The 26,773-nt window shown below is 34.1% G+C and overlaps 2 protein-coding genes across 7 annotated transcripts; both read right to left on the bottom strand.

Annotated features, from left to right (window-relative positions):
• Positions 1-9: 9 nt before the first annotated feature.
• LOC142547011 (sister chromatid cohesion protein PDS5 homolog C-like) lies at positions 10-18,030 on the bottom strand. Of its 2 annotated transcripts, none has more exons than XM_075655059.1 (13): positions 17,706-18,030; positions 17,479-17,610; positions 16,047-16,250; positions 15,747-15,928; positions 15,463-15,589; positions 15,183-15,350; positions 3,225-3,638; positions 2,842-2,921; positions 1,288-1,339; positions 1,082-1,156; positions 929-981; positions 509-580; positions 10-419 (listed from the first exon to the last, which is right to left on the bottom strand). In XM_075655059.1, exons 2-13 carry the CDS (start codon positions 17,596-17,598, stop codon positions 311-313), a joined length of 1,656 nt encoding a protein of 551 aa, XP_075511174.1. In that variant the 5' UTR covers positions 17,599-17,610; positions 17,706-18,030; the 3' UTR covers positions 10-310. The 2 variants fall into 2 exon arrangements, with proteins under 2 accessions (XP_075511174.1, XP_075511165.1); XM_075655050.1 differs by having other exon boundaries at positions 17,739-18,030.
• Positions 18,031-19,628: 1,598 nt separating this feature from the next.
• Positions 19,629-24,802, bottom strand: LOC142546987 (serine--tRNA ligase, chloroplastic/mitochondrial). Of its 5 annotated transcripts, none has more exons than XM_075655005.1 (10): positions 24,498-24,802; positions 24,075-24,226; positions 22,987-23,080; positions 22,755-22,903; positions 22,562-22,654; positions 21,784-21,963; positions 21,148-21,314; positions 20,397-20,531; positions 20,140-20,233; positions 19,629-20,055 (listed from the first exon to the last, which is right to left on the bottom strand). In XM_075655005.1, the coding sequence occupies exons 1-10, from the start codon at positions 24,703-24,705 to the stop codon at positions 19,801-19,803; spliced, it is 1,527 nt and encodes a 508-aa protein (XP_075511120.1). In that variant the 5' UTR covers positions 24,706-24,802; the 3' UTR covers positions 19,629-19,800. The 5 variants fall into 5 exon arrangements, with proteins under 5 accessions (XP_075511120.1, XP_075511135.1, XP_075511126.1 ...); XM_075655020.1 differs by having other exon boundaries at positions 20,145-20,233; XM_075655011.1 differs by having other exon boundaries at positions 24,075-24,223.
• Positions 24,803-26,773: the final 1,971 nt, after the last annotated feature.

Genomic DNA, 26,773 nt, shown 5'->3' with positions numbered 1-26,773 from the left:
AAACTGCAGCAACTTCTCTGAATGTAACCAAGATTATGGCATCAAATCAATCACCCATCTGCACTTCAAGGTATGCCAGTTTCAAATGGCACGGAACCGTCGTAAGATTATCCTAGAATACAACGGATGGAGAAAGCTAATTCGTTCTAGAAACCATGCAAGTACAAGTATATATCAGAATGGCCCCAAAATGAGATCAAGGTAAAAAATCGATCGATGTTCCAAGTTATCTTATGATCTCCACTTTGTCGCACAAAATAATTGTTCAGTAATCAACATGGTAAATCAATCCATTTTATGAGTTGAGAATTTACTCCTTTGTTATGCCCGAGCTGTCGCCAAGAGCAGGTTGCATCTCTTCGTGATGTTCATCCTCGATATGAGTAACTCGAGATTTCAAGCCTTTTTCACCTTTCAATCTAACAGAAAAACGTTTATCCGCGTTAAGGGTATGGAATTTCCACCCAAATCAACATGTTGAGTTTATGGACCAGAAAGGAAGACCGACCTTTTAGAGGACGAGGACATTTTTGGTTTCTCGAATGGACCTGGCTTACCTTTTGCTGTCGATTTTTTTGCCCTGATCCAGGAATAAAACAATTCAACTGAAACACTTGACTCAATGATATATCGTGGCCGAGGATGATGTGATTATATCTTGATAACATAGATGAGAAATCGAACACATTTAGCAAGAAAATAAAGCATTCCATCCCTCTTTTTCTCCATTTACTTTGGCCAGGGGCCAACAAATTGCAAAAAAGATTTTGGGCTTTGTTGGAGAGTAAGATGATGGTGACTATAAACCGGTACTGTCTTAAATCATAGATGGATATCAAGGTGGTTTATGTGTTGAAGAGTATTTCAAAGAACTGATAGAGACGTTGCCGGAAATCAAAAGTATACACATTATTTATGAACATCTTACTCGACATGTTCCTCAGCAGAAGCAGGAGGATCGGCTTCTTGTTTGCTGAAATCCTGGGTTAAATGATCACATGCATCAAAAAAGGCGAGACAAACTAAAATATCATTAACTGAAGAAAATAGGATGATCATGGTGATAATTGACAAATCTAACCTGTTGGTCATCAAACGGTTCCCAAATTTCTTTATCCATATTCAAAATTTCAGTTTCGCCGTCATCATATAAAACCTGCAAAAAATATAGCCAATTAAATTGCTTGTTTTCGCAGGTATCAGCACAGGAATGAATTCAAAGAAGTCCTGTAAAATTCAACTGAGAGAATGAAACAAACAAGAAAAAATATGGAAGTATCTAATCACCTTGTGCTTCTTTTTAAAAGAATCAAAAGATACAATAGTGCCTGAGTAATACCTGCATAAGTGGAACTTTGAATATGAGAAAAAGTTGTCTAGTTGAAATGCACAAAATTGAAAAACATCTGAGTGCCTCTGACCAGGGATAGGTCCACCGGAGCACGAAAGAACAGAGTATAAATTACCAAAAAAACTTCAGATTTTTTGATATAACTTGAGCAACCTAATACATACATGAGTCGAGCTCAAGTTCGAAATTGGATGCTCAATTGAGCTTAAGTTCAAGCAATAATTTCCTTTACCAAGCAGAGCTCAGATAATGATCTACTGAAGGTCATCTCGGCTCATTCATACTCCTATCCTATTCTAATGGCATAATTCAAATAAGTTTCAACAGTAATTATCGTTTATTCACATAACTAATTATATGATTCTCATAGTAAATGTAAAATAAAGCAAATGAAACAATTTCATAAATAATTATTGAAGTAACATGTGGAGACACGACGATGGCTTTTGTGTTAAAATTCTCTAACCCAAGGCTGCTAAATTCCTTAATGTGTTTGGTGGGGTGGATTAAACAAGGTTAGATAAATAATCAAACATTTATCTAATGTTTGGTTAAAATTTTAAGATACTTTAATAATCACTTTGACCCGGTTTAAGACCCAATTTTATGGATAATTATTTGATTATTAATCTAATAAAACAAGTGAGATAGGCTATCAACACTCATCAAATTACATTTTTATCCTCTTATTTCTTATTCCATGTCAACACTCATCATTTTATACCATGTCAAATATTATTTTGTCGTTTATTAAAAATACGCAATCTAGAAATATATTTCTAATAAATATAACAATAAAATTAATATTCAAAATATTATTACTATTTTAATTATTAATTAAATGCATATTTACAAATATATTTCTAATAAATATATTTAAATTAATTTTAATAAATGTAAATTATAATTATAAATATTTAATTATCTATCAAATTATTTTAAAAATATTTATAAATATTTTAAAAAAACAATAATATTGTAGTTATTACTAAATTTTATTTAACAATAACATTCAAAATATTATTGTTACTTTAATTATTAAAGTAAATGCATATTTACAAATTTATTTCTAATAAATATATTTAAAATTATTTTAATAAATGTAAATTATAATTATAAATATTTAATTATATATCTAATTATTTTAAGAATATATATTTAATTAGCACTTGGGGCATTTTGGTGATTACAATAAAATTTACAAAATTAATCAATCATTTTAAAATTATATCAAATACCATGTTATTTATCCCAACATATTATTAATGCACATCTCTCATTTTTTAAACACTCTAATTACTAATCATTTACTTATCCCATCACACATACCAAACGGAGCCTAAACTTCTTATTAATCATTTTATTCATTATAATCACAATTTATAATTTTTGTTTTCAAATATTTTAGAAGGGTGTATGGTTTTTAAGATCCACAAGAAAATAGCTGAACGCTTTGTGAAAATGTAGTCATGAATATATTCAGTACTTACATTTTATCCCTTGGCCACCAAACTTGTATCCTCGAATTAACCAAATCCTCCCCATTAGAAAGTTCAGAACTTCTTGACCTCTGGATGAAAAATCACCAATGGAGACAGTAAGCTACAACAATAAACTAAAAGTGATGTATATTTCAAATAGATATCATCCCATCCAAAATAATGATCAGAGTAGACATTTTACTCACTAAACCAAATTCACATAATATATTACAACAGAATGATTTGGTAAATTTTTCTCATTTTCCAGAGCCAAAATTCACCGGTGCATTGGTGCCGTGGTTTTAAAAGCAGACACAGAAGCTACTATCTATAAAATTTTCACATTAAATAAATAAAAATGGCAGAAGTTACCACGGAAAGAATTCAGTTACCTTGCCTAAGTCGATTGATGAATCCAGATTATTTGTCTGATTTATCATTCTCCCTTTCTTCTTTCTTATATTTCCTTCCTTAACAGAACCACAAGGATCCTTGTCTCTCATTCTGCAAGGAAGTTCATACCCTTCCTCCGGTTTGTGCAAAGAAGGTTTTCGGACCCTTCTTTGAACAGATCTTGCCTCTCCTTCTGATGGCAATATTTCCACGGCATTGACTACTTCATTTGCAACACCATATCTTGCCATATGACTTTTGTGCCGACAGGCCTTTGATGTTTCCAGTGAACTTTCACCATCCAATGTATTTCCATCACCATTCTTAACATGTGGAATGCAATCTTCTGGATCAGCTATGGCTAGTCCATTTAACTTGGATATTGTAACAGTTGATGAAGCTTCTTTTGGCACCTAATTCACATAAGAAACTTACTAAAGAGACTGAATAAATTTGTCTTTTTTCCGCTCAGAAGTAGTTTGAACAGGGAAAAATGAGCTCTAAAATCATTCAGCACAATAATGAGACGACAACACTGAAACAACCAGAGAATCTGGAATGGTTAAAATATCATGCTAGATACATTTTTCTTCTGCGTTTTTGTAAGTCATACTTTAGGGTCCATGCAACAGGAATATTTGATTTGGTTACTTCGAATGCAACGTTCTTCCTCACCTGCGAGGACCATCTACTACAAGAGAAATTAACAGATAATCTCTACACATAAATATCATGTTATCATGCATAGTAGATAGCACAAGTCTCTTTTGCCGCATTATTTTAGGAATTGCATATAAACTGAGTGTATGATTAAAAACAATAGTCCTTTCTAGTTTCACGGAGAAGCGTGATTCGGTACCACAGCCGTTCCAGAAGGGTCTCGATAGCTACCGATACAAAATTTCAGGTTGTAAAGATTGAATCACTATGGCATGTTTTGAACGAAAATCGCTGATTTTTTACGTAGAACGACATATGTCTCTTTTGCCTGACTATTCAAGGAATTGCATATGAACGGATAGTTGTATGATTCAAAAAACAATTGTCCTTTCTGGTTTCACAAAGAAGCATGTTTCATTGTAGCGGCTGCCAAATGATCAAACGGCCATTCTAGAAAGGTTTCAGTTGCTACTGATACAAAGTGTTTTTAAAAGGAAATCACAGGTTTTTCATCAATGCGAATGACCATCTCCGTTATCGCGGAATGGTTTTTGAATTTTTTCCAAAATTTACAAATTTTTTTCACTGTTGTTTTTCCAAAAAAAAATCCAAACTTTCTATATATATTTAAACATCCGCACCAGTCATCGAGATCATTTCACGAAATGCCGATGGTATTGAAACAATAACCTCCCGCAAACCTTTTAAGCGAACCAAGCCAAGAAGTCGACTCTTTTCTTTTGCACCAGTCATCGAGATCATTTCATGAAATGTCGATAGAATTGAAAGCGTAGTTTCCTTGACCATTTCAGCAAACCATGATGAGAAGACACCTTTTTTTCCTAATTGTATATGCCGCATGCCAATAAATTATCATTGATTATCTTCGCCTCTTTTGACAGGGTGGAAGCATTAATATATGCATTTGTCTAGATCTAGTACCTTGTCATATCCAGTTCCATGTTATGCTTAAAATGGATTGACCATACTTGTAATTTGCTCGTAAATGTATAAGCAATGAATTGAGTTAGTAAAGTGAAGGAACAAACTTACCTTTATACTTGATTTGAGTCATTTGACCAATCCAAAATTGGGGCATTCGACATATATAGTTGCCACCGTCAAAACACTCACATGCCTTTCCCATTGTACCCTTATAACAAACTATATCGATAATTTGAAAATTGATCAATATTTTCATATATAAATTATTTACATAAGTTGCTATTGTCTTGATTAGAGGTGTACGACTTAATTTGAGCTCAAATGAGTTTAAGATTTTTTGAAACCAAGCTCGTGAGTTCAAGCTTACTAATGAGTTCGAACTCGAGCTCATACTAACTATTCATGAGCTCATGATCCAACTCTCGTGATTAAATATTTTTTCATAACTAATATTTGCAGTACTATACATGTACATACAAAATATAATCGGTTGAGTTCAATCCACCCTTACGGCATTGCATCAAGTGTACATCCAACAATCTACATTTATGGCTACATATGGGGTCCATGATTGTTTTTTGGACATCACTTATAAGAATGACTAAGATCATTGGATACAGCCTTAGGGTATTACCCTAAGGCTAGCATCAACCAATATTATCATAGACATATTCTTATTGTTTCTCCAAGTGAAGTTCATGAATGAGCTTATCAGATCAAGCTCGTGAGCTAAACTCATGATTTGACCATACAAACATATATCTAAATGATTTTGTAAGCTGAGATTATTAGCCAGTTTACAAGCCCGGGCTCAAGCTTCTCTATTTTGTGCTCCTTAAACTCAAGTTCAAGCTCGACTATTTTACTCCCCAAATCTTGATATTTTGTGTTTGTATTTATGCATCAATTGTTTTAATCTCTTCAAAATCCCAAGTACTGCACGTTCATGAAAAACACCAACGATAAAACTTCATGATTGCGATAATAAGTATTGATCATTTTCTCGTGGTTAACATTCTAATAATGTTGGTTGCTTAGTACCTTCGAACTTGGGCAATAACTCTCTACTTTTCTTGCGATCTACATTAGTGTGGCATGTTTAATTTGTTGTCTTATCAATTATATTAACTAGATACAGAAGGCAGATAATAATATGAAAGGTAATTTTGATCTATGCCAATTATTATGTTAAGGGTCTGGGGATAATAAAACGAATTATTTGATCTTTCATTTGTATCACTGATTTTTTTAATCCAAACCTTGAATATGTCATAAATTCCTTCCCTAAGTTCACAACTTAAGATAAGAAGTTTTGCATGTAGAACTCCATTTTGCAAAAGTATAGTGGTGACCTCAATCTAGCCCCAATCTCTCTCCTTATATATTTAGAGAGAGCACTCCATATAACATCATTTGCACTCCCTTCATAAAACATCATTCGGGACTCCAAATGTATATTACCAAAACATCAACTTGAAAAAGATAAAACGGGTAATTATAGAAATCAAATGTATATCACATATTGATTTCTATTTACTACAAGGTAATGCTTCGCAAAAGATAGATTTGGAACTTCAATTATAGTCAACTCAAAGAAAAGGAATATGAATGGTTGATTATTTTCATTATTGATAAAATTTATCAATCAAAAAAGGTATTCTCTACCGATTTTTTAATTTTAGTAGGAAAAAGTTCTTTTGCAAAACAAATTTATGTATAATAGTCTTTTCAAAAATAACATAAATAAAAGTTAACAAAAAATTATTTTAATAAAATTTTCGATAAACGTTTAGTTGTACATATCTTATAGAGATTTTAGGGATTTATTTTCTCATATTAGTGTTTATTGGTCGTTCACTTGTTCTTATTCCGTATTTGCGCTTTTTTCATTTTACAATGTTTTTAAGTTTGATATGTGGAAAAAGTTTAATTACGTAAACGAGGTCAAACAATTCAATGTCACATTGGAAAGACTCCGAAAAGTGAAGAAGGAGCAGCCACCGCAATGAATCTTGATATTTAAGGAAGGAATTTGTGAAGAGCATTATTTATTTTTCAATGTGATTTTGCAAGACTCCAATGACAACAAAATTCTAAAAATAAGAAGAAAAAATTCCTAAAACTTCCTTGGACATTCACATGTGGAGTTTTCAACTTTGAAAAATAACCCTTTGAATCTTTGAAAACTTTTTCAATCACGATCGAGACAACGGCTGGGATTTGAAGCTTTTCGAGAGGAGATTGCAAATTCGAGCAAGAAAACGTGCCTAATCAATATTTCTCTTATTTTTTGTTATTATGTTTATGTTTATGGATTGAAACATTAGATTTTTCTTTTCTTTTAAATTTACAGAATAGATTTTGTCAACAGGGCTGAGACAATTTATTTTTTTATGTTTTGAGTTTGATTTGATTTTATTATTTATTTAAATTCATTTATCGGTGTCATTTATAATCATTGTGTTTAATTTGGCCAATTAGATGGCATAACTTGTTTGATCCAAACCGAAAGGCGGTGGACAAATTTTAGTTTCACGACATCAATCAACATATAGTAAAACTTACTATGAATATATTCAATTTCTCTATGCGATTTTAGGTTAAAAAACTAAAATTCCATGGTGCTATTATGAATAATTGGACTGTTAAATTTTATTGAGTTTATTAAATCCAAGGATAGTTTAATAAATAAATTTTGGAATTATGTCTTGAATTGGGTAATTAATTAATTAAATTTAAATTAAAATTTGATACGTGGGATATAACTTGACTCAATTACGTTGAGAGTCTTAGTCGTTGTTAAGAATTTGAATTCCCTCTAAGCATTTTGTCGTTATTTTTTGAGTTCTGGCATTAGTTGATTTATTTTAGTTTGGTTTATTTTATTTTAAACAATATGATCTCTCACCTCGCTTAATTTGATTTGTCTAAATTAAGATAAATAATATATATTCTAGTACTTAGAAGTTGACTTCTATGAGAACGATAATTGGACTCACATCCATTTATTATAACTTGACCTAGTTCACTTACTAATTTTCCCAATCGAGAATATCGGTCATATATGTTGCGCTTATTTAATTTGGTTGTCATACAGAACGACCGAATCATCTAACAACCTTCTTTCATTCATTCTCATGCCTCTGTTTTCCTCCAATTTCCACCTCTTGATCATGAGATCCTCAGCCTACCTTTCCACTAACAAGCGATTGTTTATCCTTACAAATCCATGTAAGCGTCAGACATCACAACTTTACACATACTCCCGCTCTCTTCATCCCTAGTTATTCTAAAGGAGTATGTGTAATTGATTATGTAGTTGAGGAATATTTTTAAATTTTTTATAGGAAACGAGTTTATATTACTAAGATATATTAATTACAAAAGGCGGAAACCGGAGTCATATTAACATAATATTAGACTTCAGTCCCTATATAAGCATGTAACCGAAAAAGTTTGAACTCCACATTCTTCAAAATCCAGCATGAAACCCTAAATTTTATCTTGTCTCAGCAATCTGCAAATGAGTCTTCTTCATTGTCAAAGGTCCTATTCATCTCCAACCAAACTGGCCAACATATACAATGAACTACCACAACCAAGAAAATTCTACCCTTCCTACCTAAATCACGACCAAGATCTGATGTGAATAAATCCCTAGTTGATCTTGGAAATACCCAAACCAGGCCCAACTCCGCCAAAGCTTTGAACCATAGGAAGCTTGTAAAAGGGCAGTGAATGAGCAAGTGGTCCCGGCTCTCCACCTCTTGCCCGCACAACACACACCGACTTGGACAAAGAGAACAAGCGGGGTACCTCTTTTGCATCATCTCGTAAGTTGGTAATTTTCCAAACATTGCAGTCCACGAGAACACTTGAACCTTGGATGGAATTGGTGCTTTCCAAATGGTATGATAGAGAGGAAATGATAGAAAAATATTATCCAGAAATAAGGATTCGAAGAAAGATTTCACTGAAAAAACCTGAACAATCCCAAACCTATTTCCTAATATCTTCAGCTCCTTCAATCGAATTTACCATGTCCAAGGACCATAGAAATACGCTCAAGTCATTCACCACCACATCCCTTAAGTACCAGGGAAAATTCAAATTCCATGAAAGAATGGAAAAGCTGGATGAATGGTCAGAAAGAAGAAAGTGGGAAATCGGCTGATTATGAGCCAAAGAAATCTAGCATAAAGATGGAAAAATTTCCTTACAAAAAGAACCTCCACCATCTATCATCCCAAACCCTAAATTTGTTTCCCCCTCTTGCTATATAACCCTCACTGACTCAAGAAAGCCGGTAGATCTTTGAAAAGAACTTCCAAGGACTCCTAAAAGTAGCATTCCTCACTAGACCCGCATCTCACACATTATAATGTAACACATATTTGCTAACAACAATTTTCTTCCATTACGACTTCCCCTCGCTGGAAAATTTCTACCATCATTTTCCTAGCAAGGCCTTATTCCTCTGACAGACGTTACCAATACTCAAGCCCCACTCACTCTTTTGGTCTACAAACTTGGTCCCAAGCGACCAAGTGACAATGGTGCTCCCCATCAGGACCATCCCACGAAAAATCCCTCATAATCTTCTCCGTAGCTTCCACTATGTCCCGGGGGATCCTAAACAAAAACATGAAATACATTGGTAAAACATTCAACATTGTTGAAATCAAAGTCAATCTACGAAAAGGCTCCCAAAAATAGACTTTTAATGGAATCCCACCTAATGGGACCCCCGGATATCTAATGGGCCAAGACTCAGTCCCACAACAAATTTCTCTAGCTAACCCTTCACTTTTTCTTCTTCACAATTAAGCCCCGATAAAGCACTTTTTCCCAAATGATCTTTTACCCTAACATTTCACCCAAAAAAATGCAAAATCTCGACCAAAAAACTTAAATGTTTGTCATTCCTCACAAAGAACAGAGTATCATCCGCAAACTGAATATGTGAGATCTCAACCTCTCTATGCCTACTACTCAACCCCGGATAAGGTCCATTGCCTTTGTCTTGTCGACCAATCTGCCCAACACATCTACTATCAAGTTAAACAGAAAAGGGGAAAGCGGATCTCCTTGCCTAGGTCCTTTTTCTAACACTTCTCTCTCAATTATCCTAAATCATTTGCTTTTTACCTCTTGATGACACAATCTCCGCAATCTTGCTGCAAATGAATTTATGTCCCACTAACCATCAATCTATCCAGATTTGTAGTCCAACAAAGATACATGTGTGCTACATTTATGGAGTTTAGAAACTAATATTTAGAAGTAAAACGTCATGAGACAAAGCAATGTTTAGATCCACCAATCTTTCTTATTAAATGTCCAGGTAAAATGTAAGTGTAGCTTTTAAAGTCAAGTAAAGATTCTCTGTCTACAAAAATAAAATAAAAATGGGAATATATGAAATTATGATTTTGATGGAACTTTTCAAGTTCGCAATCTTGATTTTGATGTTAACAAAACTTGTTATTGTGTTTCTAACATATTTACTCAAGTGTGAAGTTGCAAACACAAGAAGCAAGCTGAAACTGAATTTTGCACAAACTGAATTTCTGGCGAGCTTCAGTATTTTGATGATATCTCTCAACTGGATTATCCAAATGACAATCCGCCAGTTGGACTGATTAGAAAACTCAATTTGGAACAAATCGTATTTCACGTCAGTTGGGCAAAATCGGATGTTATCATGGTCTAACTGATCGCTCAATTACCAAACTGATCACACGAAAACAGCAATCAGTTGAGTTTGAGCAGCTGCGGTATTTTGGTCATATCTCTCAGCTCGGTTATCGAAATGAAGCGATTCAGTATGCGTTGGAAAGATAAGACGATGATCTACAAATCATGTTCAGAAGTCAAAGTCTGAATCAAAGCTTAAGATGCTGATAAATGACGATGAAGTTACTGGTTCTGCACAAACTGAAATCAGCTAGGCTGATTTCAGCACACCAGTTGAAACTGAACCAACTGCTGACCAGCTGACCAACCAACTGAACTGAACCGGCTGCTGACCAACTGAAACTGAACCAGACCAGCTGAAGACCAGTTGAACCAGACCAGCTGAACTGAACCAGCTGAAACTGAACCAGACCAGCTGAAGACCAGTTGAACCAGTCCAACTGAACCAGTTGAACTGATTGACCAGTTGAGTTGACCAGAGTTGACCAGTCGAGAAAATGTCCAGAAAGACGAATTTGACCGTTGCAATTCCAGAAACAGTACAGAAACTTTCCAACGGTCATATTCTTGTGTCTAACGTATATATCAGTGTTGGAGCCTATAAATACAACATATTGAATATCAAACAACAGCTTTTGAAGTGGATTCAAAGCATGGGCAGTTAGCATGAAGATATCAGCTAGTTGAAAGCACAAGCCCTTGTGTGAGGATACATTTGAGATATACACTGTAAATGATAAATTCCTCACACACAATCACTCACACATATACAAGAGAGTTGAACTTCAAAGATTAGTTGAGTGAGTCTTGCACAAAGACAATAAACTTGTATATGTAGTCTTTGCATATGAGACATTAAACAATATGCTGATTGTGAGGTGCTGCCTACAATCTTGAGTGCTAGGAGTTCTAGTTGGGTGCTGCCCTTCCGGAATGGGTTTGTACAAATAGTTGTATAAATCAAAGTCTTCTAGTGGATCCTTCCCAAGGGGAAGAAGAGGTGACGTAGGAGTGTTTGAAATCTCCGAACATCCATAAACAAATTCGTGTCTATTTGTTTATTGCATTTACTTATCATTTCCATAGTTTTAAAGATGCATTGTTGAAGCATTTTATGTCTTCTTCAAATACCAAAATATTGTATACCAAGTGTTTGATAAAATGCTTCAACTGAATATTTTAACTCATTCAACGTGCATATATTTTAAATGGTTTACAAAATATTTATTCGGTTTCTACGAAGGATTATTTCGAGTATTTTCCGCTTGGTTTGAACACCAAACTCGATTTAATTCATCGGTGTTCAATATTTCAAGAACTGAGCTATTTTAGCTCAACGGTGATCCCCCTAACCGATCCAACAGATTTGCATTAAGTCATAATAAGCATGTCCAACTATCTCAAATACCTCATCATCACTCAATCGGAAATGTGTTTCGCCCAGCTTTATATTTCATTTGCCTAACCAAATCTTCAATTTCAAAGTTGAATTGTCTCTCACTTTTACATGTTCTCAACTAGCACTTTACTCTTATGGCCCATGATTTAACTTTTTAAGACTCCTAATCATGAGTGAACCTAGTTCAAGGAAAGTATCATCAGTGCTTGTTATGTACTCGTTCTTTGCCTTCACTGACTTGAATGACAATCAATTCCATTCAAGTTAATAACTACATCACCTACATGAAAGTGGTAGCGATGGGATTTATATAGCTAACCATGATTTGAATTCAGTATGACTATGAGGCAAAGCAATCAGTATCTGGATCATTATAATCGCGAGTACAGTCAGCATTTGCACGGTCTGTCTTTATGAGGTAGTTGAAGTGATTGTGGCGAATGACACGGGCATGCCATTTCTTACCACAATACATCTTAATTTTCAAGAACAGAAAATTCCCATCCAAATCATCCACCAACAAGTTTTTGCTCGTGGAAAGCCATCAGCATATGGCCTTCATGAATTTTGTTCCAAGCTTCAAAATTTTATATTAGAGAAAGCGAGTGGCACTGGAGGTAAAACATTAGACGATAAACTCATAAACATGGTCAAGGCCATGCAAGACTAGAACACTTGCAAGGTTATCACAAATTGGTCTGAGTCATTTCATAGGACACACCGTTTTCCTATTTCTCATCCAGGGATCTGCTACAACAAATAGAGGCTCAACTGAATCTTCCACCAAGAGGTGCTGCGGGAATAGTAACTAAGCTAAATTGACTTAATCACAGATAACAAAGAGAAAAAAAAGGTAAGTGATGGGAGAATTTCTACCAAATTATGACAACAGAGATGACCATAAACAACTCTGCAGCTGAAAGACCTGAAGTGGTAGCATTACAAAATCACATTGATCGTGTTCCTCATCACTTTTATTTCTCTTTAAACATTTGTTTTAGTATCTCCTTAAATGAGACATTTGGTCTTGCCTCAATAAACCTGCCCCATTCCAAAAAAAAACAGATTGCAGGAGTCTATACTAGGAACTACTGTTAGCATTTCGGCGTAATTTATGAATTTATGGAGGAATATTTGGAAGTTGGATTGGTTTCCTCAATTGCAGAGCACCCAAGGATGTTCCTGTTGGATCTCGGTTTTCTACACGCCCAAACGCAGCGGAAGTTTTAAAATTTTAATTTATTTTGACAATCAAAATATGTTTTGCTTTGGGCGCTCGTATGATTTTAACATAAACATTCATAGAATGTTTAAAAGTTATACCTTTGGTGAATAAATCACGTGGCTCCAACTACACCGGTATTAGCGGACGTAGCTCTTGTTGTAAATCCCTACGAACTTTCTTCGATCTCCTAATCCGGTCCACGACTGGAATATTTGTTCCTTTTCTAAATTGCACTAGAAATTTAGAAAAACTTTTGCGTAGAGATGGAACACGAAGAAGAAATTGACTCACCAATGTCTAAATAAGGCATGTGTATTCATTTGACTGTCTTAACAGTCATTCTCTCAAAATTTCTATAAGCTTTTATAAACTTTATTTATAAGCTTATTGATTGATCATATCAAACTTATTTCTTATAAATTCAACTCATTGAATTTATTATCTCAACGGGAACAAATAAACCAGTGCTTGTGTGACCCTCAATGGTTCAGGGATACAGCTAGCCGTGGGTTCACAACTCTTTGTGATTCAGGACATATTCATTTATTCGGGCTTACCCTAGTTAGCCCCATTCTTTTCATCAACACCTTGATCAAGAATGTCAGAACTCATTTCTGATTGCACCCATCGGATCATGGTAAGAGCGTCTAGTAGCATCGTCCCATGATCCCCTAGGTATCACTGATAGTACCTGTAAGAACCAGTCGATTATGATTAACGCACAGTACGGTCCCTTCATCTCATATATCCCGATCAGATTTGAAACCATTGGTTCATCGAGGATTGCATAATAATTCGATAACTATGTGATAACTATAATAGTGGCATCGCGTGCACTATTTGGAGAACTCCTTCTCCAACGTACATCTCGTACTCTGGCCAGAGATTCCATGCACTATTATTTCATTAGGTCACATAGGATATCCACACCCGTAGGTGAGCGGTGAATCCCCAACTACAATGCACTGGCTCCTATATGTGTCGCAACTGTACCCAACCTCGCCACCTGATGACTCTCCTGGAGCCGGTAAACGAGTCAAAGCACAGCCCTAGCATATAGAGCCTCAGTGTTGTCCCGGGTCGTAAGGACTAATGGTGTACAATCATAACCACGGACTTATCCTCTCGATGAATGATAACCACTTGGAAAGTCCGAGGGAGGGTTGTTCAGTATAATCATCATATGACTACCCATCTGCATGTTTGGACATCTCCATGCCCTTACCAAGAAACGCAGTACACAACATCACAGATGCTAGTCTCGAGCTCAAGCGACCTTTATCCCTGTTTTAGGCGGCTGAATCGACTAGAAACGAATTTAGAATATGCAGTGTTTACAAATGAGTTTCAACGTCGAATTACGATTCATTTGTATTAAAGCATAATCAAGGACTTTATCTATGCTGTTTGCATGGGTATACAGATAAAGTATAACAAGACCATAAAAAGTTAAATTATTTTAAAATAAAGATTGTTTATTTCACTTGAGTCAATAAATTCCCTAGCCAACCGTTGGCTTGCAGGGCATCTACTCTAACAGTTCCCTTGGGTACCAAGCCAACAGTGTCAACTAATTTTGCAAAGAAAGTAAACAATTCAGAGCACTTAATGTCTTACGTTGTCTTTGCAGCTCAAGGGATTGAGTGGCTTCAACCTTGAAGAGCTAATAGCCTTGGAGGCTACTGGACATCTCAATAACTGGGATAATGCTTTTAACCTCAATCAAGCTTGCTTAACCCAATCACAACCATAATATAGAAAATCGATGACTAATTTTCCAAAAATCTGATCAAAACTCAATGGCAAAGCATCTAAGTTTACAGGCAAACAAGGCTTCAAAGAAGAGTCAAAAGCCACATATACTATCTTCCACACGATAAACATGTGAATACATATCATGCAACATTATTTTAACAATATATCATGTTAGTCAAATATCTATTCTCCGATGATTGGTATTCCCATGAAATTGCCAATGAAAGGGAACAAAGCACCAATTGAATGTCAGAATTACATTTAGAAGGAACGAACCATGTTTTTCATACTGGAAGCATCCTCGCATATAGAAGCAACTATTTCAGCATAATCATTAACATCCAGATTCAATGACTTCACCATTTCTATCAGAAAGGGCTGGAGTTTGGCCGAGCAATTTTTGAAGACTGTGTTTCCCAAATCCCAGGACATTTTTGAAATATTCTGAACCAAACAAACTCTATTTTATATTTTAAAATTGGTAAAAGATATAAAGGAATGATATCAACAAATTGCAGAGCAAAATATTGGATATAATTATAGACAGAATCATTGCCTTAGTATCCATTTTGATGCTGTCTAGAAGTGGCTTCAGGAGTTCAGATGGGATCTCATCACTTTCTTGTATCACTAAGGTCATTGTCATTTCCATGTATTTGAATATCTGAGTTGGGTGGTTGGGCCTTCAAGAAAATTGAACATTCGTGAATAGGCACTAAAAATGAATGCAGTTAGTGCATGGCAAATAAGCATTAAGAAATCAGCCAGTATATCAATGAAATGGATGAATTCCAATTCTTTTAAACTATAGAAGAATACAGACCATTCTTGCAGACATACCTAATAGTATTGAAAAACAGTTGGAACATCTCAACAATAAGTTCACCGCATTGCATGTCCAGAAGAACCAGGCATGATCTCACTGTTGCCAGTGTTTCAAGAATATTCAGAGCTCTAAAATAATTGGTACCAGACCCAGAAGACAAATGCTTCAAAGCAGCCACGCTTAATTTAAAAAACTCCTGTCACAAGTAACCAAACTGCTTATCAAGATACATGAATTGTGTTTGCTAACAAGAGAGGAACACATGACACATGTTCAGGATATTACATAAGAGAAAAAACCAAGGATTTAAATACCTTCATGTAAACCTCATTGCAAGTAAATTTAGGAGCACTGATTCTTGTAAGCTCAATAAAACAAGAAGCAACTGCAACTTGGACATTTTCATCGGTGTGCCGCAATAGTTTATTGGAGACAAATGCCTTCATCAATGGTGTGAGCGCCAATCTCATATAATCGGGAGGGTCTTGACATATCTGGAGCAAAATGATCTCTGCTTTCTGAGGGAAAATCCAAAACAAAAAAGTAGTATTCACACTATCTGTAAATGATTTCGAGATAACAGTGAAGTTATGGTGAAACTATTAAAAACTTAAGGGAGAGGGAAAAAAATCAAGCGTCAAATGTGTTGCCATAAAATTCCAGAAAGGAAACAGTGGGGATTAGGAATCCTGTGCTCCTCTTCCAGACATGTGAAAAATTACTTAAGCTGCATTCAAAATGACTGTATGCCGCAGAAAATATAGATCCAAAAAATAAGTAGAAAATCTCTATCATGACCTGTATAACAAGGTTTCATGAGAAAGTGTTCAGTTTCCCCACCCATTACATATTGATGCAAGAAGACTTGAGGAGGATAAGAGAATTTGAGTTTTAATGGATAACCGGCTGAAAATTAAGAAATAATTTATAAAATGCCCAGAGATGATCAACTTGCAAAATTATTGTGCATACCAACACATTTAAGTGTTCGCAAAACATCACCTAGGACACAGATAAACACGGAATGACACATTAAGTCCATTCCTTCCATAAAAGACTCGTAGAATTCCCCAAGTGCAGCAACTATATCATCTTAGCCAAATGGAAAAAGATGGGTCCGACACTATATTAAACATAAAAACTCCCTGCACAAGTTTTCATCAACAAGCCAAAAAATATGAGAAGAAGGGACAGAAAAGCACATAAAGGTTGACCGTAAGTCATAACTATGATCAAATCGATACAAATTTCAAGCATGATATCTTGTGAATTTAAGATATCAGTCAGACTCAAAAAATTTCAACCCTTTCGAGTAAACACTTTGGCCACATCACAGACATAATTAGGTAGTGTAAGACTCATTCCCATCATAACATCGAACATTATCGAATCAGGAAAAAAAATTGAGCTGAAATTGATGATCCAATCAACATGTTGTTAATCTGTATAAAGCTGTCCAGCGACTCATACTTAAACTGGGATCTTAACAGAATTATGACAGTCGTTTGGCCACATAGACATTCAACAGAAAAGGGTCTTCAGGCAACCGTATGAAATTTCTAAATTATACAATCAAAGGCAAATGCACCAACAGTTTGACAGCAGTGAACAAGTCTTAAGTTAACTTTTTCTTACATAAAATACATTCAAGACAACTGGCACCCAGTTGAAGTGAGTAAAAATGGAATCTTTACAGATATTTACACGCACACAAATGAGAAATGCAACGGTTGAAGAATTCTTTACCCCAAGAAGCGCGAGTTGCTCGTCAATGGCGGAAGGCAGAGAGAGGAGCTTATTCCCCAGAACACGTATCTTTTCCGCAAACTCTTTCTGCATAGCATCATCATAAGTAGAAGAACCCATTTTTCAATTCACCTGTTAGACAAAAAGAACAAAGAAGAAAAGCATTCAAAAATCCAAGCAAAAACTCTCAGCGAGTCCACCAGCACCAGCATTACACAAAAACCCACCTCATAAACACAAAATAAATAGTGAAAACACACCTCAATTCAGTTTGTATCAAAAAATGCAAACTCAGAAACAGCCAAAATACTGATGATAAACGAAGGGGTGGAGTAAAATAGGGATCTTTTGCAAGATGTCTTGCATGCAGACCCTCTACTCGGATTTCCCCCCATTTAATGAATTTCTACAATTTTACGAATTTGAAATCCGCTGACCGATACACAGATTATGTTTCCTACTCGGCTGGATGATTATTTCCGAAAGATTTTGGGCGATTAACGATGCCAAAATATACACTTGTAATGTACTTTCCATTGACATTTTTCTCAACTTTTGAGGCTTTACTGGCTACTGCTGCTGACTGAGAGAAACCTTAAACATACATACTTGTATCCTACAAAGCAGAAATGACATTACTGCCCCTGAGGTTTTGCCAAGTAGTCTACTTGTGGGGGGGTACTTTCGTACTTGTGATCAGGTTTTTTATGTTTAAATTTTATTGAATTAATATATGATTCTCAAAATCTAACAGAAATAAATAAATAAATATAACAAGATTACATATTATGTGAGAGGAAATGCAATTTAATTCAACAAGATTATGGATTTTCTCAGTAAAAATTCGATTATTTTTTTTTCAAATTTGGTAGCAAAAATCAATTAAAGAAAATATAGGACAATTAAGTGTCCAAAACAGCATGAACAGATATTTATAGTATAATGAATAATTTTTTTAAGTGATATAATAATTAATTTTGATGTGTAATGTAAACCAATATTTTTGGTTCTTTTTTCAATTTTGAATATTCTCTTTGAGTATCCTCCTTCAATTTATTCATACACAAAAACTCATATAAGATTATCTCACAAAACATATCACCGACACGATCTTTCCTATGAAAAGAAATTTATTTTAATGTCTAAAATATTACTTTTCATAATATGTATGAACCACATCGACCTATCTCACATATATATATTTACGAGACAATCTCACAAAAGACTTATTCTTATTCTTAAAGTAGTTTTTTTTTTTTTTATTCTGACTAGCCTTGAATGGTCTGATCTCCTTATTTTTCTTTTTCGCTTTCATATTCTTCTTATTTAGCAACGAATCATAGCTGTATAAAAATATCTATTTTGTAAAAAAATCATAAAACTAACCTAATAATCTTGATAACATATATGTTAAATTAATTTGAATCACACAATAACATTAATTAATTAACATATATAAATATAGACATAGGAAAAGGTCCACTTGGCGGGAAAAGTAGCATTTCCTCTCCAGGCTCTTTCCCTCCAGTTTTATACAATTTCAACAAACTTTAATCGAATCCACGTTTATTTGACTTGAAAGAAACAAGACCCGACTTATCAAAACACGATTTATATTTCATGCTTTATTTAGGCTCACTTAAAGTATTTAAGTTGAATTTTATATTTTGATTGTAATCCAATTTTCATATTTAATATTATTTTTAAAAACTCTTTTACCAATCTACTCCTATTCAAATGATTTGTACAATTTTTTTTAGACAAAAACTTGCATAAAACGATCTTTCGAGTCGTATTTTGTGATACAGATATCTTATTTGAGTCATCCATGAAAAAGCATTATTTTTTATGTTAAGATGATTATTTTTTATTGTGAATATCGGTAGAGTTGACCCGTCTCACAGATAAAGATTTGAGAGATCGTCTCACAAAAAACCTACTCTTTTTTTTATCATACTAAAATCTTTGTTAAATAATGGTAAATTAAAAATTGTTTTATTTTCCAAACACTATTTATATTTAATCGGTGTATGAACACACACTAACCAAAATACATAAGAAGGAAAGAATATCAATTTACTCGTACACCCATCCCTTGTGCGCAATGGGTCTGATTAAATTTGTCAAATTTTTATTTATTCATGGTCATCTTTTCAAATTTTCATATATCATTTTTATTGTTTAATATTATTTAGTTAAAAAAAATCATCCTAACAGCTTCAGAAGCCTAATCAATAATCAACAATGAAATAAATACATATAGAACAAAATTTTCAAATATCAGGAAGAAAAAAGAGAGAGCCTTGAACTCTAAACCAACTGCTATTTGTATTTAGGACAAATGATCTCAAGATTTCCCATGAACGGCCTCAATGGCTCGGGTATAATGACAGAACCATCCTCTTGCTGGTAATTTTCGAGCAGGCATATGATCATTCTAGGAACTGCACATGCTGTGGCGTTTAGTGTATGGACAAACTGTGTTGGACCCTTTTTCGAAGGAGTGGAAGATTCAGGACGATAACGAATGCCTAGTCGTCTGCTTTGGTAGTCTGTACAGTTGGAGGCACTTGATATCTGTTCAATAAGTAGAATACATTGATCAAGAAACAGTCAAGATTCAGCTAAATTGGCAGGATTGGTTCAAAAACAGGATGGTACCTCACCGTACCGTCCCAATCCAGGCATCCAGGCTTCAATATCAAACTTACGATAAGCTGGTGCACCTAGATCCTCAGTTGACATGTCCATAGTTCTGGTAATAGCACCATCAGCAGAAAAGTCGTTAATCTTGTGAAGAGGGAAAACGGCTATACAAGTTATGCAATAAAACAAAAACAACAGTCAGTTTGTTTTCGTTCTTTCGTGGTGCCTTTTTCTTGTCAATGCATTTAAATAAAAGAAAGTTGGATACGCACTTAAAATGTAGTCCTAATGACGAGAAGAGCTCTTCTTCAATTTGAATAAGATGATGATGGAAGGAATCACTCTCCTCTGGCCTGCATAAGATGAACATCTCCACCTTGCTAAATTGGTGAACACGATAAAGGCCCCTGAAACCCAATTGAACGCAAGAAAATAATGACTACCCAGATCATGTCTGTATAATTTTACAAGCGGCAAGAACTAAAGGATTTCAATTATGAATTAACTTTGGTTGGATGCAATTTCAGAAACTTTTAACAAAAATAAAAACAAGTGACGAAAAAGTAAATAGTGTGTACTAAAGTGGTCTCCAGAGGTCTTTGATATGACTTCAAGTTCATAAGGTGGTATTTTTTATCATTACTTCCAGATTAATTCAGGCACACTTGCCTAATTTGGTATAGCCCGCCCAAAACTTCTATTTCTTGAAATTCATTCAAAAGGAATCCATCTAATATAGCACCGAGTCTCACAAAAACTGGTTACACAGATTGGACAGATTATTGAGCGTAGGTATCTAATGCTTCAATCTAAGTCTAAGAATAAAAACTAAATAAAACTTGGACAAGAGAAAGCAAACAGTGATGAATATTTTCTATTAAGTATACCAAATGACCATGAAAGCTAAAGCCTATGAAAAGAGGGAAAGACAGAAAAATCAAGATGGAAAAGAAAACAAAGCTTAAAAAGATCAATACAGCACCCACACTGTATATAATCATATAACCTAAGCAAAAGCTTTACCTTGTTGCAGCACCTGCAGCACCTGCTTCTGTGCGAAAGCAATGAGAGAAAGCCGCATACTTTAAAGGCAATGATACCTCTGAAAGAATGGAGTCCATATGAATTCCTCCCACTGGAATCTCTGCAGTACCTATGAGGCATTGATCACTACCCTCAATTGAATAAACCTGAAAGAGTTGGTCACACATATCCATAAAAACCAAAACAATGTAGACCGATCTGAATTTTCATATTTCAAGCATCTTTTACATACCGATTAACTGAAAATCAGCCACAGATAAATTGAAAAATGGTCCTCACATTTCAGCATTCTGACTGAAATGTATGAGTTCAACTTCTCATGATTTCTTGCAATGGCCATCAAACCATAAATGGGCATTATGATACAATACAGACAAGGCCTGTGAACTAACTTTAAGACCGAGTGAGGGCCTTTCCATTAACTATAACATCAAATTTGTAAAGGCTGTTGCGGTTCTCAAATATATTTTATTACATTAAAAGATGTTATGATATGTGTGGCAGTACATTCTTCAAAGTTGTCAGGGGAAAAAATATATCTGGACTATGTAAAGGTGAAGAAGACTCGTATATTGCCCAATATGAAGACTGGTGTTCGATTGCAAGAATTGGCACCTGAGTGTTTGTTCCTCTGGGCAGGAAACCACATTTCTCTACAACAGAAGATCGGACAATTTCTGGTGTTGTAAGAGGTATAAAGCCTCTTTTCATGACTTCTGATACTGCCCAGTTCACGAGTCCCATCTCAAGCATAACTGCTTCATTCTTCAAATAATAAAACTTCGAACCACTAACCTGTAAAAGATCCGACAGATACATTAAGCGTAAACGAACCCACAAGCATATGGTAATATTAACTTGAAAGTAGGAAAACCACCATGGAACCATCAGATGCAGTCTGGACTTCAACGATTAAAACTAAAGTTTCAACTAAGAACTGAAGGTTCATAGAGAGCTATTTTGAGCCACACATAATTAACACATAGACGCAGACTGACGCAGGTCAAATCAAGGATGGATCTATTGAATGAGCGGGCGACTTTATTATTCAACCAAAGACTTCATACGACAGTTTTTTAAAAAAATATATTTCATGTAATTTCCCTTCTGAGGCATTTCTTTTTTAACCTATGCTTCATAAGCATCTTTTAAGAGCCCAGTGCCCTCTAGTACCTTCCATGAGTAAACTCTTTACTCTAGGTTCAGATTATTTGTCATTATTTTATTCACCAAGTAGTCCAGCATCATGTAAGAAGTTAACCCAAAAAATTAATAATTTAACGACGGGAATCAAATTTGAGATAATTAGCTGACACCCACCAACTTGGCACCTAATCAACAAGTGAATCAGCTTCATATTCAAACACTTGAACTAAATGATTAAAGAGGTTACCTCCGCGGCAGCATCAAAATCAAATAATTCCAAGTCTTTTCCAAGCTGGACATGATCCTTGACAGGGAAACTAAACTCACGAGGCTGACCGACCTGCAACCATGAAATGATAAAGTTTGCAAATAGAGAGCAAGCGAGACAGGAGTAATCGAGCAATTTACTGCAGAGGAAATACCAGAGCACGAAAAATTACCACTTTTCTCACAGTAGAACAATCTTCTCCGCCTAATGGGACATCTGGATGTGTCATATTTGGCACACATTGTGCTTCCTGCTGAATTTCGTCTGTAAGTTTAAGAAGGTCTTCTTCCAGGGAAACAAGCCCTTCCTTGAGATTCTTACCTGGATAAACATACTTAGAATGAATAAACGGAATCCTAGAACCCAGTATTTCAAATACAATAGCAATGCAATAGGTAATGTACCTTCTTCTATGAGTTTCTGACGTTCTGCAGGCTCCAGCTTTCCTTTCATCTTGTTTGCAACTGCATTTCTCTCTGCGCGAAGTCTTTCTACTTCCTGCTATCTGTGAGCAACAATTAGCTGAAGAAACTAACCTATCATAATGTGGCAAGACAATTAGCTGAAGAAACTAACCTATCATAATGTGACAAGCTAATTATCCATTTGTTCAAAATAGTTGTTTGTTATATCACATATGACATAGTTCATTCTAAAAAATCAAAAATAGGAATTATTTTTATTTTTGGATTACTAATCCCCCATTAGCATCAGAGAATTCGTGACATGCTACGACTTATGAAGCATGTGAAATCTATCATCATCATATTTTCAAGATACAGTTAATAAATTTCTGCCCTGCAGTGAATGCATGAAAAATACAACGTTTCATATTACTTTGAGGTTTAGATGCCGTCTGCAAATATAACGAAAAGAAAAACACTCGGGCATGCATGTACAGGAGTAACGAGGGGAACTGGACTTGATCATATATTGGTAGAACAATGATATTCACAGAGGAACAAGTAACAACACATGAAAGTTGTGTAAAATGCAGGTCTACTTGTTCACCTATGAATGTCATTGTGCTATCGATATATGAAAACACATAAAAGTTGTGGAAAATGCAGGTCTAGGGAAAGAGTAGAGTATTTCAGATATTTAAAGTTGATCGCATTTAAATACAAAAAGCAACCGGCAAATGTATTCTTAGGTTGTAAAAAGGGAAAATTTAAGCCAGGTCTAAGCTTAAGAAAACCGACTGTTTGATCATCATCACATTGCATAAGATTACTGCTTAACATGTGTAACCCTTTTACAGGTGAAAATGCCGAAGAAATAACTTTTTTGGGTTGTATCTATTTGCCATGCACATGAATCTCATAAGTTTGTGGCTATAAGTTCAAAGGAATTTCAAATTTTGTAAAGTGAAGCTTATCCTCCAGAGCATACACCTGGAAGCAACTGGGGAAACATGAATAGCTGGCACAGATAACGTTAAGACAAATTTGCGGTTGAAATTGCTAGGAAGAATGAAAAATGGAAACTTGACCTTTTGAGCATTCAATAAACTATCATAAAGCTGAAGAACAAGATCTAGATTAGCTTGTGATTTGCGATTCTTGATATTGGCCGCAACAGCCTCCTTGTTCTCCCGCATCCACTTGTAATCAATTGCCGCTTTCCATTGAGACATCTTCACTTCTATTAATCACCAAGACCCAAGATCAAAAAATGCAAAAAAAAACAAAAACAAGGCATACAAATTGCTGTGAATACACATGAAACTCGGGAAAACTACAGTTCTGAGCTGAAATAAGATCACCGAGAGTCTGGAACCCAATATGAAACAAAAATAAAGATAAAAATATAAAACAGGAAAGTAGTTATCATTGAATATTATTAAAGAAACAACTAAAAGGCACCAGAATTAACAGTGAACAAACTTAGTAGAGTTGGAGGAACGTAAATTCACCCTTAACATCATCTGGGCTGGTGACATCGGAGGTTTTAGTAGCTAGTTGAGGAGCGGCAGAGGCGTAGGCTCGTTCTCTAGCATGAAGCGGAAATGAACGCCGCCGGAAGTGGTACGGGATCAAGAATTTGGAAATTTGGGGAGAACTGGTGAGGGGTTTGAGGAGGGAAAATGGATATAATTTGGACGCACAAGATTGAAGCCCCATTGATGCCTCCTTATCTCTTTATCTTCATGTGTTCTGCTTCTTCTTGAAGAGGATGGATGAAGGCTGCTCCATAAACCCTCGTGTTTTCAGAAGATTTTCAAAAAAAAATAAATTGAAAAAATTTCATATTTAAAAAGGTAAAAGAAAAAACCATTATCACTAGACTTTTTTTTTCTTAAAAGTTTCTTAAATTGATTGAAAATTATCTTCGAAATTGTAAGATTTTTGAGACATTTATTTAACTTAATCACGAAATAAAAATTTTAAGCAAAAACTTGTGTGAAACGATCTCACGGGTCGTATTTTATGAGACGGATCTCTTATTTGGATCATCCATGAAATGCTAAGAGTATTATTTTTTAGAGTAGGTCTCTTCTTGTGAGACGGTCTCACGAATTTATCTGTGAGACGGGTCAACCCTACCAATATTCACAATAAAAATAATATTTTTTCATGGATGATCCAAATAATAGATCTGTCTCACAAAATACGATCTGTGAGACTGTCTCACACAAGTTTTTGTCTATTTTTTATTGTGAATATAGGGTTGACCCGTCTCACAGATAAAGATTCGTGAGACCGTCTCACAAGAGACCTACTCAAAATTTTATTCTAAATTTTATATAATTTTATAAAAGTTTGATTAAATAAATCAAAGTTGAAACAAAAATAATTCATTTTATTAATATATATTATATTATTAAGTGTGAGATTCTCAGAGTAACCGTCTTAAAGGACACCAAAATATTTAATTTCATAATTATTTTTTTATCATTAGAACAACCGTCTTAAAGGACACTAAAAAATTGATCTGTTTTTTGTTTTCCTAATTTTACTCTAATTTGATATCAAAATTACATTTTTGTTTTTATTTTTTTTAATTTCAAAAAACATTTTTGTTTATTTTTTTATATAAATTACAACGATTCAAATAGCACTTTAGTCCTTCGATAATTTGTCAAATTTCACTTTAGTCCATAGATAATTATAAAAAAAATGTACACACGCAAAGTAACTATTTTAAATAATAAATCTCCGTCATACTTGATTAATATGAACTTTAAAAAAAAATATTATTTAACGATTATTTTTCTATTAAAGTTTGAATTATTTTTCCCCTTTAACTCTAAATTGGCTTATGTTTATGGGCGAAGATGGTCAAAGAAATGTATGTTGATTTAAAATCAGTAAATCAACCATTCAGCTATGTGATTCTTCACTTTATATACTAGCATGTATGTGTATATATATGTATGTATTTATGTGTATGTATATATGTGTTGTACATACTACTAGCAAAGTACGTAGGTAACGAACTTAATTACATTATTAATATTAACTGTAAATTTGCAAATTAATATAGACAAATAATTTTTTCACAAATTATTCAATAATAAATATTATTAATTTAGTTTTTTTAATCATTTTCTTGTATGACTTTTGAAACTTTTAATATTTTTTATTTATTTTTTACTGCTTTTTTCTTCAATTAAATTCAATAATCATTTCATAATATCTAATTTTCATGTTTTTTGTTTTCGGATTTTATTTTGCTTAATCTATTTGATGCTTTCATTCTTTTTCCTATGTCTTCTTATTTAATTTATTTGACTCGTTCAGGCTTCGTGTCTAACTCTATTTTATTTTTCTGTCTTTTTTTTTTGAAGTCTCACTCGATTTTTCACATATTATATTACATAAATAATATCTATACCATGACTAAGTGTATGAATTAATTGTTAATGAAAAGAAATCACGCTTGAATTTTGATATATAATGAATAGAAAAAATTGAAAAAAAATGGAGTGATTAAAATGAATGTAATGCATATATTAATGTTAAAATTATTGATATAATTATTTGATATAAAAATTAGGCAAAAATACATAAAAATTCAAGATCAGATAATTTATTAGAAGAAAAAACTCTCCCGATGTAAGGGATGTAGATAAAATTTTATTATCGAGATAAAATAGATTCAAAATAATTTATTATCGGAAAAATCTAAAATAATAACTGTATTTTCTTTTTAAAAAAAATAATGAGACACTTCCTAATTTTTAGGTAC

The sequence above is a fragment of the Primulina tabacum genome, chromosome 1, assembly GCF_025594145.1.
Source record: "Primulina tabacum isolate GXHZ01 chromosome 1, ASM2559414v2, whole genome shotgun sequence".
Lineage (NCBI taxonomy): Eukaryota > Viridiplantae > Streptophyta > Magnoliopsida > Lamiales > Gesneriaceae > Primulina > Primulina tabacum.
This window is presented reverse-complemented; position numbering and strand designations above follow the sequence as displayed.

Coding starts and splice junctions, on each gene's coding strand:
- LOC142547011 (XM_075655059.1), bottom strand. CDS start 17,598: ATGGGTTCTTCTACTTATGATGATGCTATGCAGAAAGAGTTTGCGGAA. Junction 3,639..15,182: donor CTTCCAGTATGAAAAACATG/GTTCGTTCCTTC, acceptor TATGTGAATTAG/GTGCCAAAAGAAGCTTCATC. Junction 982..1,081: donor AACCGTTTGATGACCAACAG/GTTAGATTTGTC, acceptor CATTTAACCCAG/GATTTCAGCAAACAAGAAGC.
- LOC142546987 (XM_075655005.1), bottom strand. CDS start 24,705: ATGGGGCTTCAATCTTGTGCGTCCAAATTATATCCATTTTCCCTCCTC. Junction 21,964..22,561: donor ATTTTGATGCTGCCGCGGAG/GTAACCTCTTTA, acceptor GATCTTTTACAG/GTTAGTGGTTCGAAGTTTTA. Junction 21,315..21,783: donor CCAGAGGAACAAACACTCAG/GTGCCAATTCTT, acceptor CAACTCTTTCAG/GTTTATTCAATTGAGGGTAG.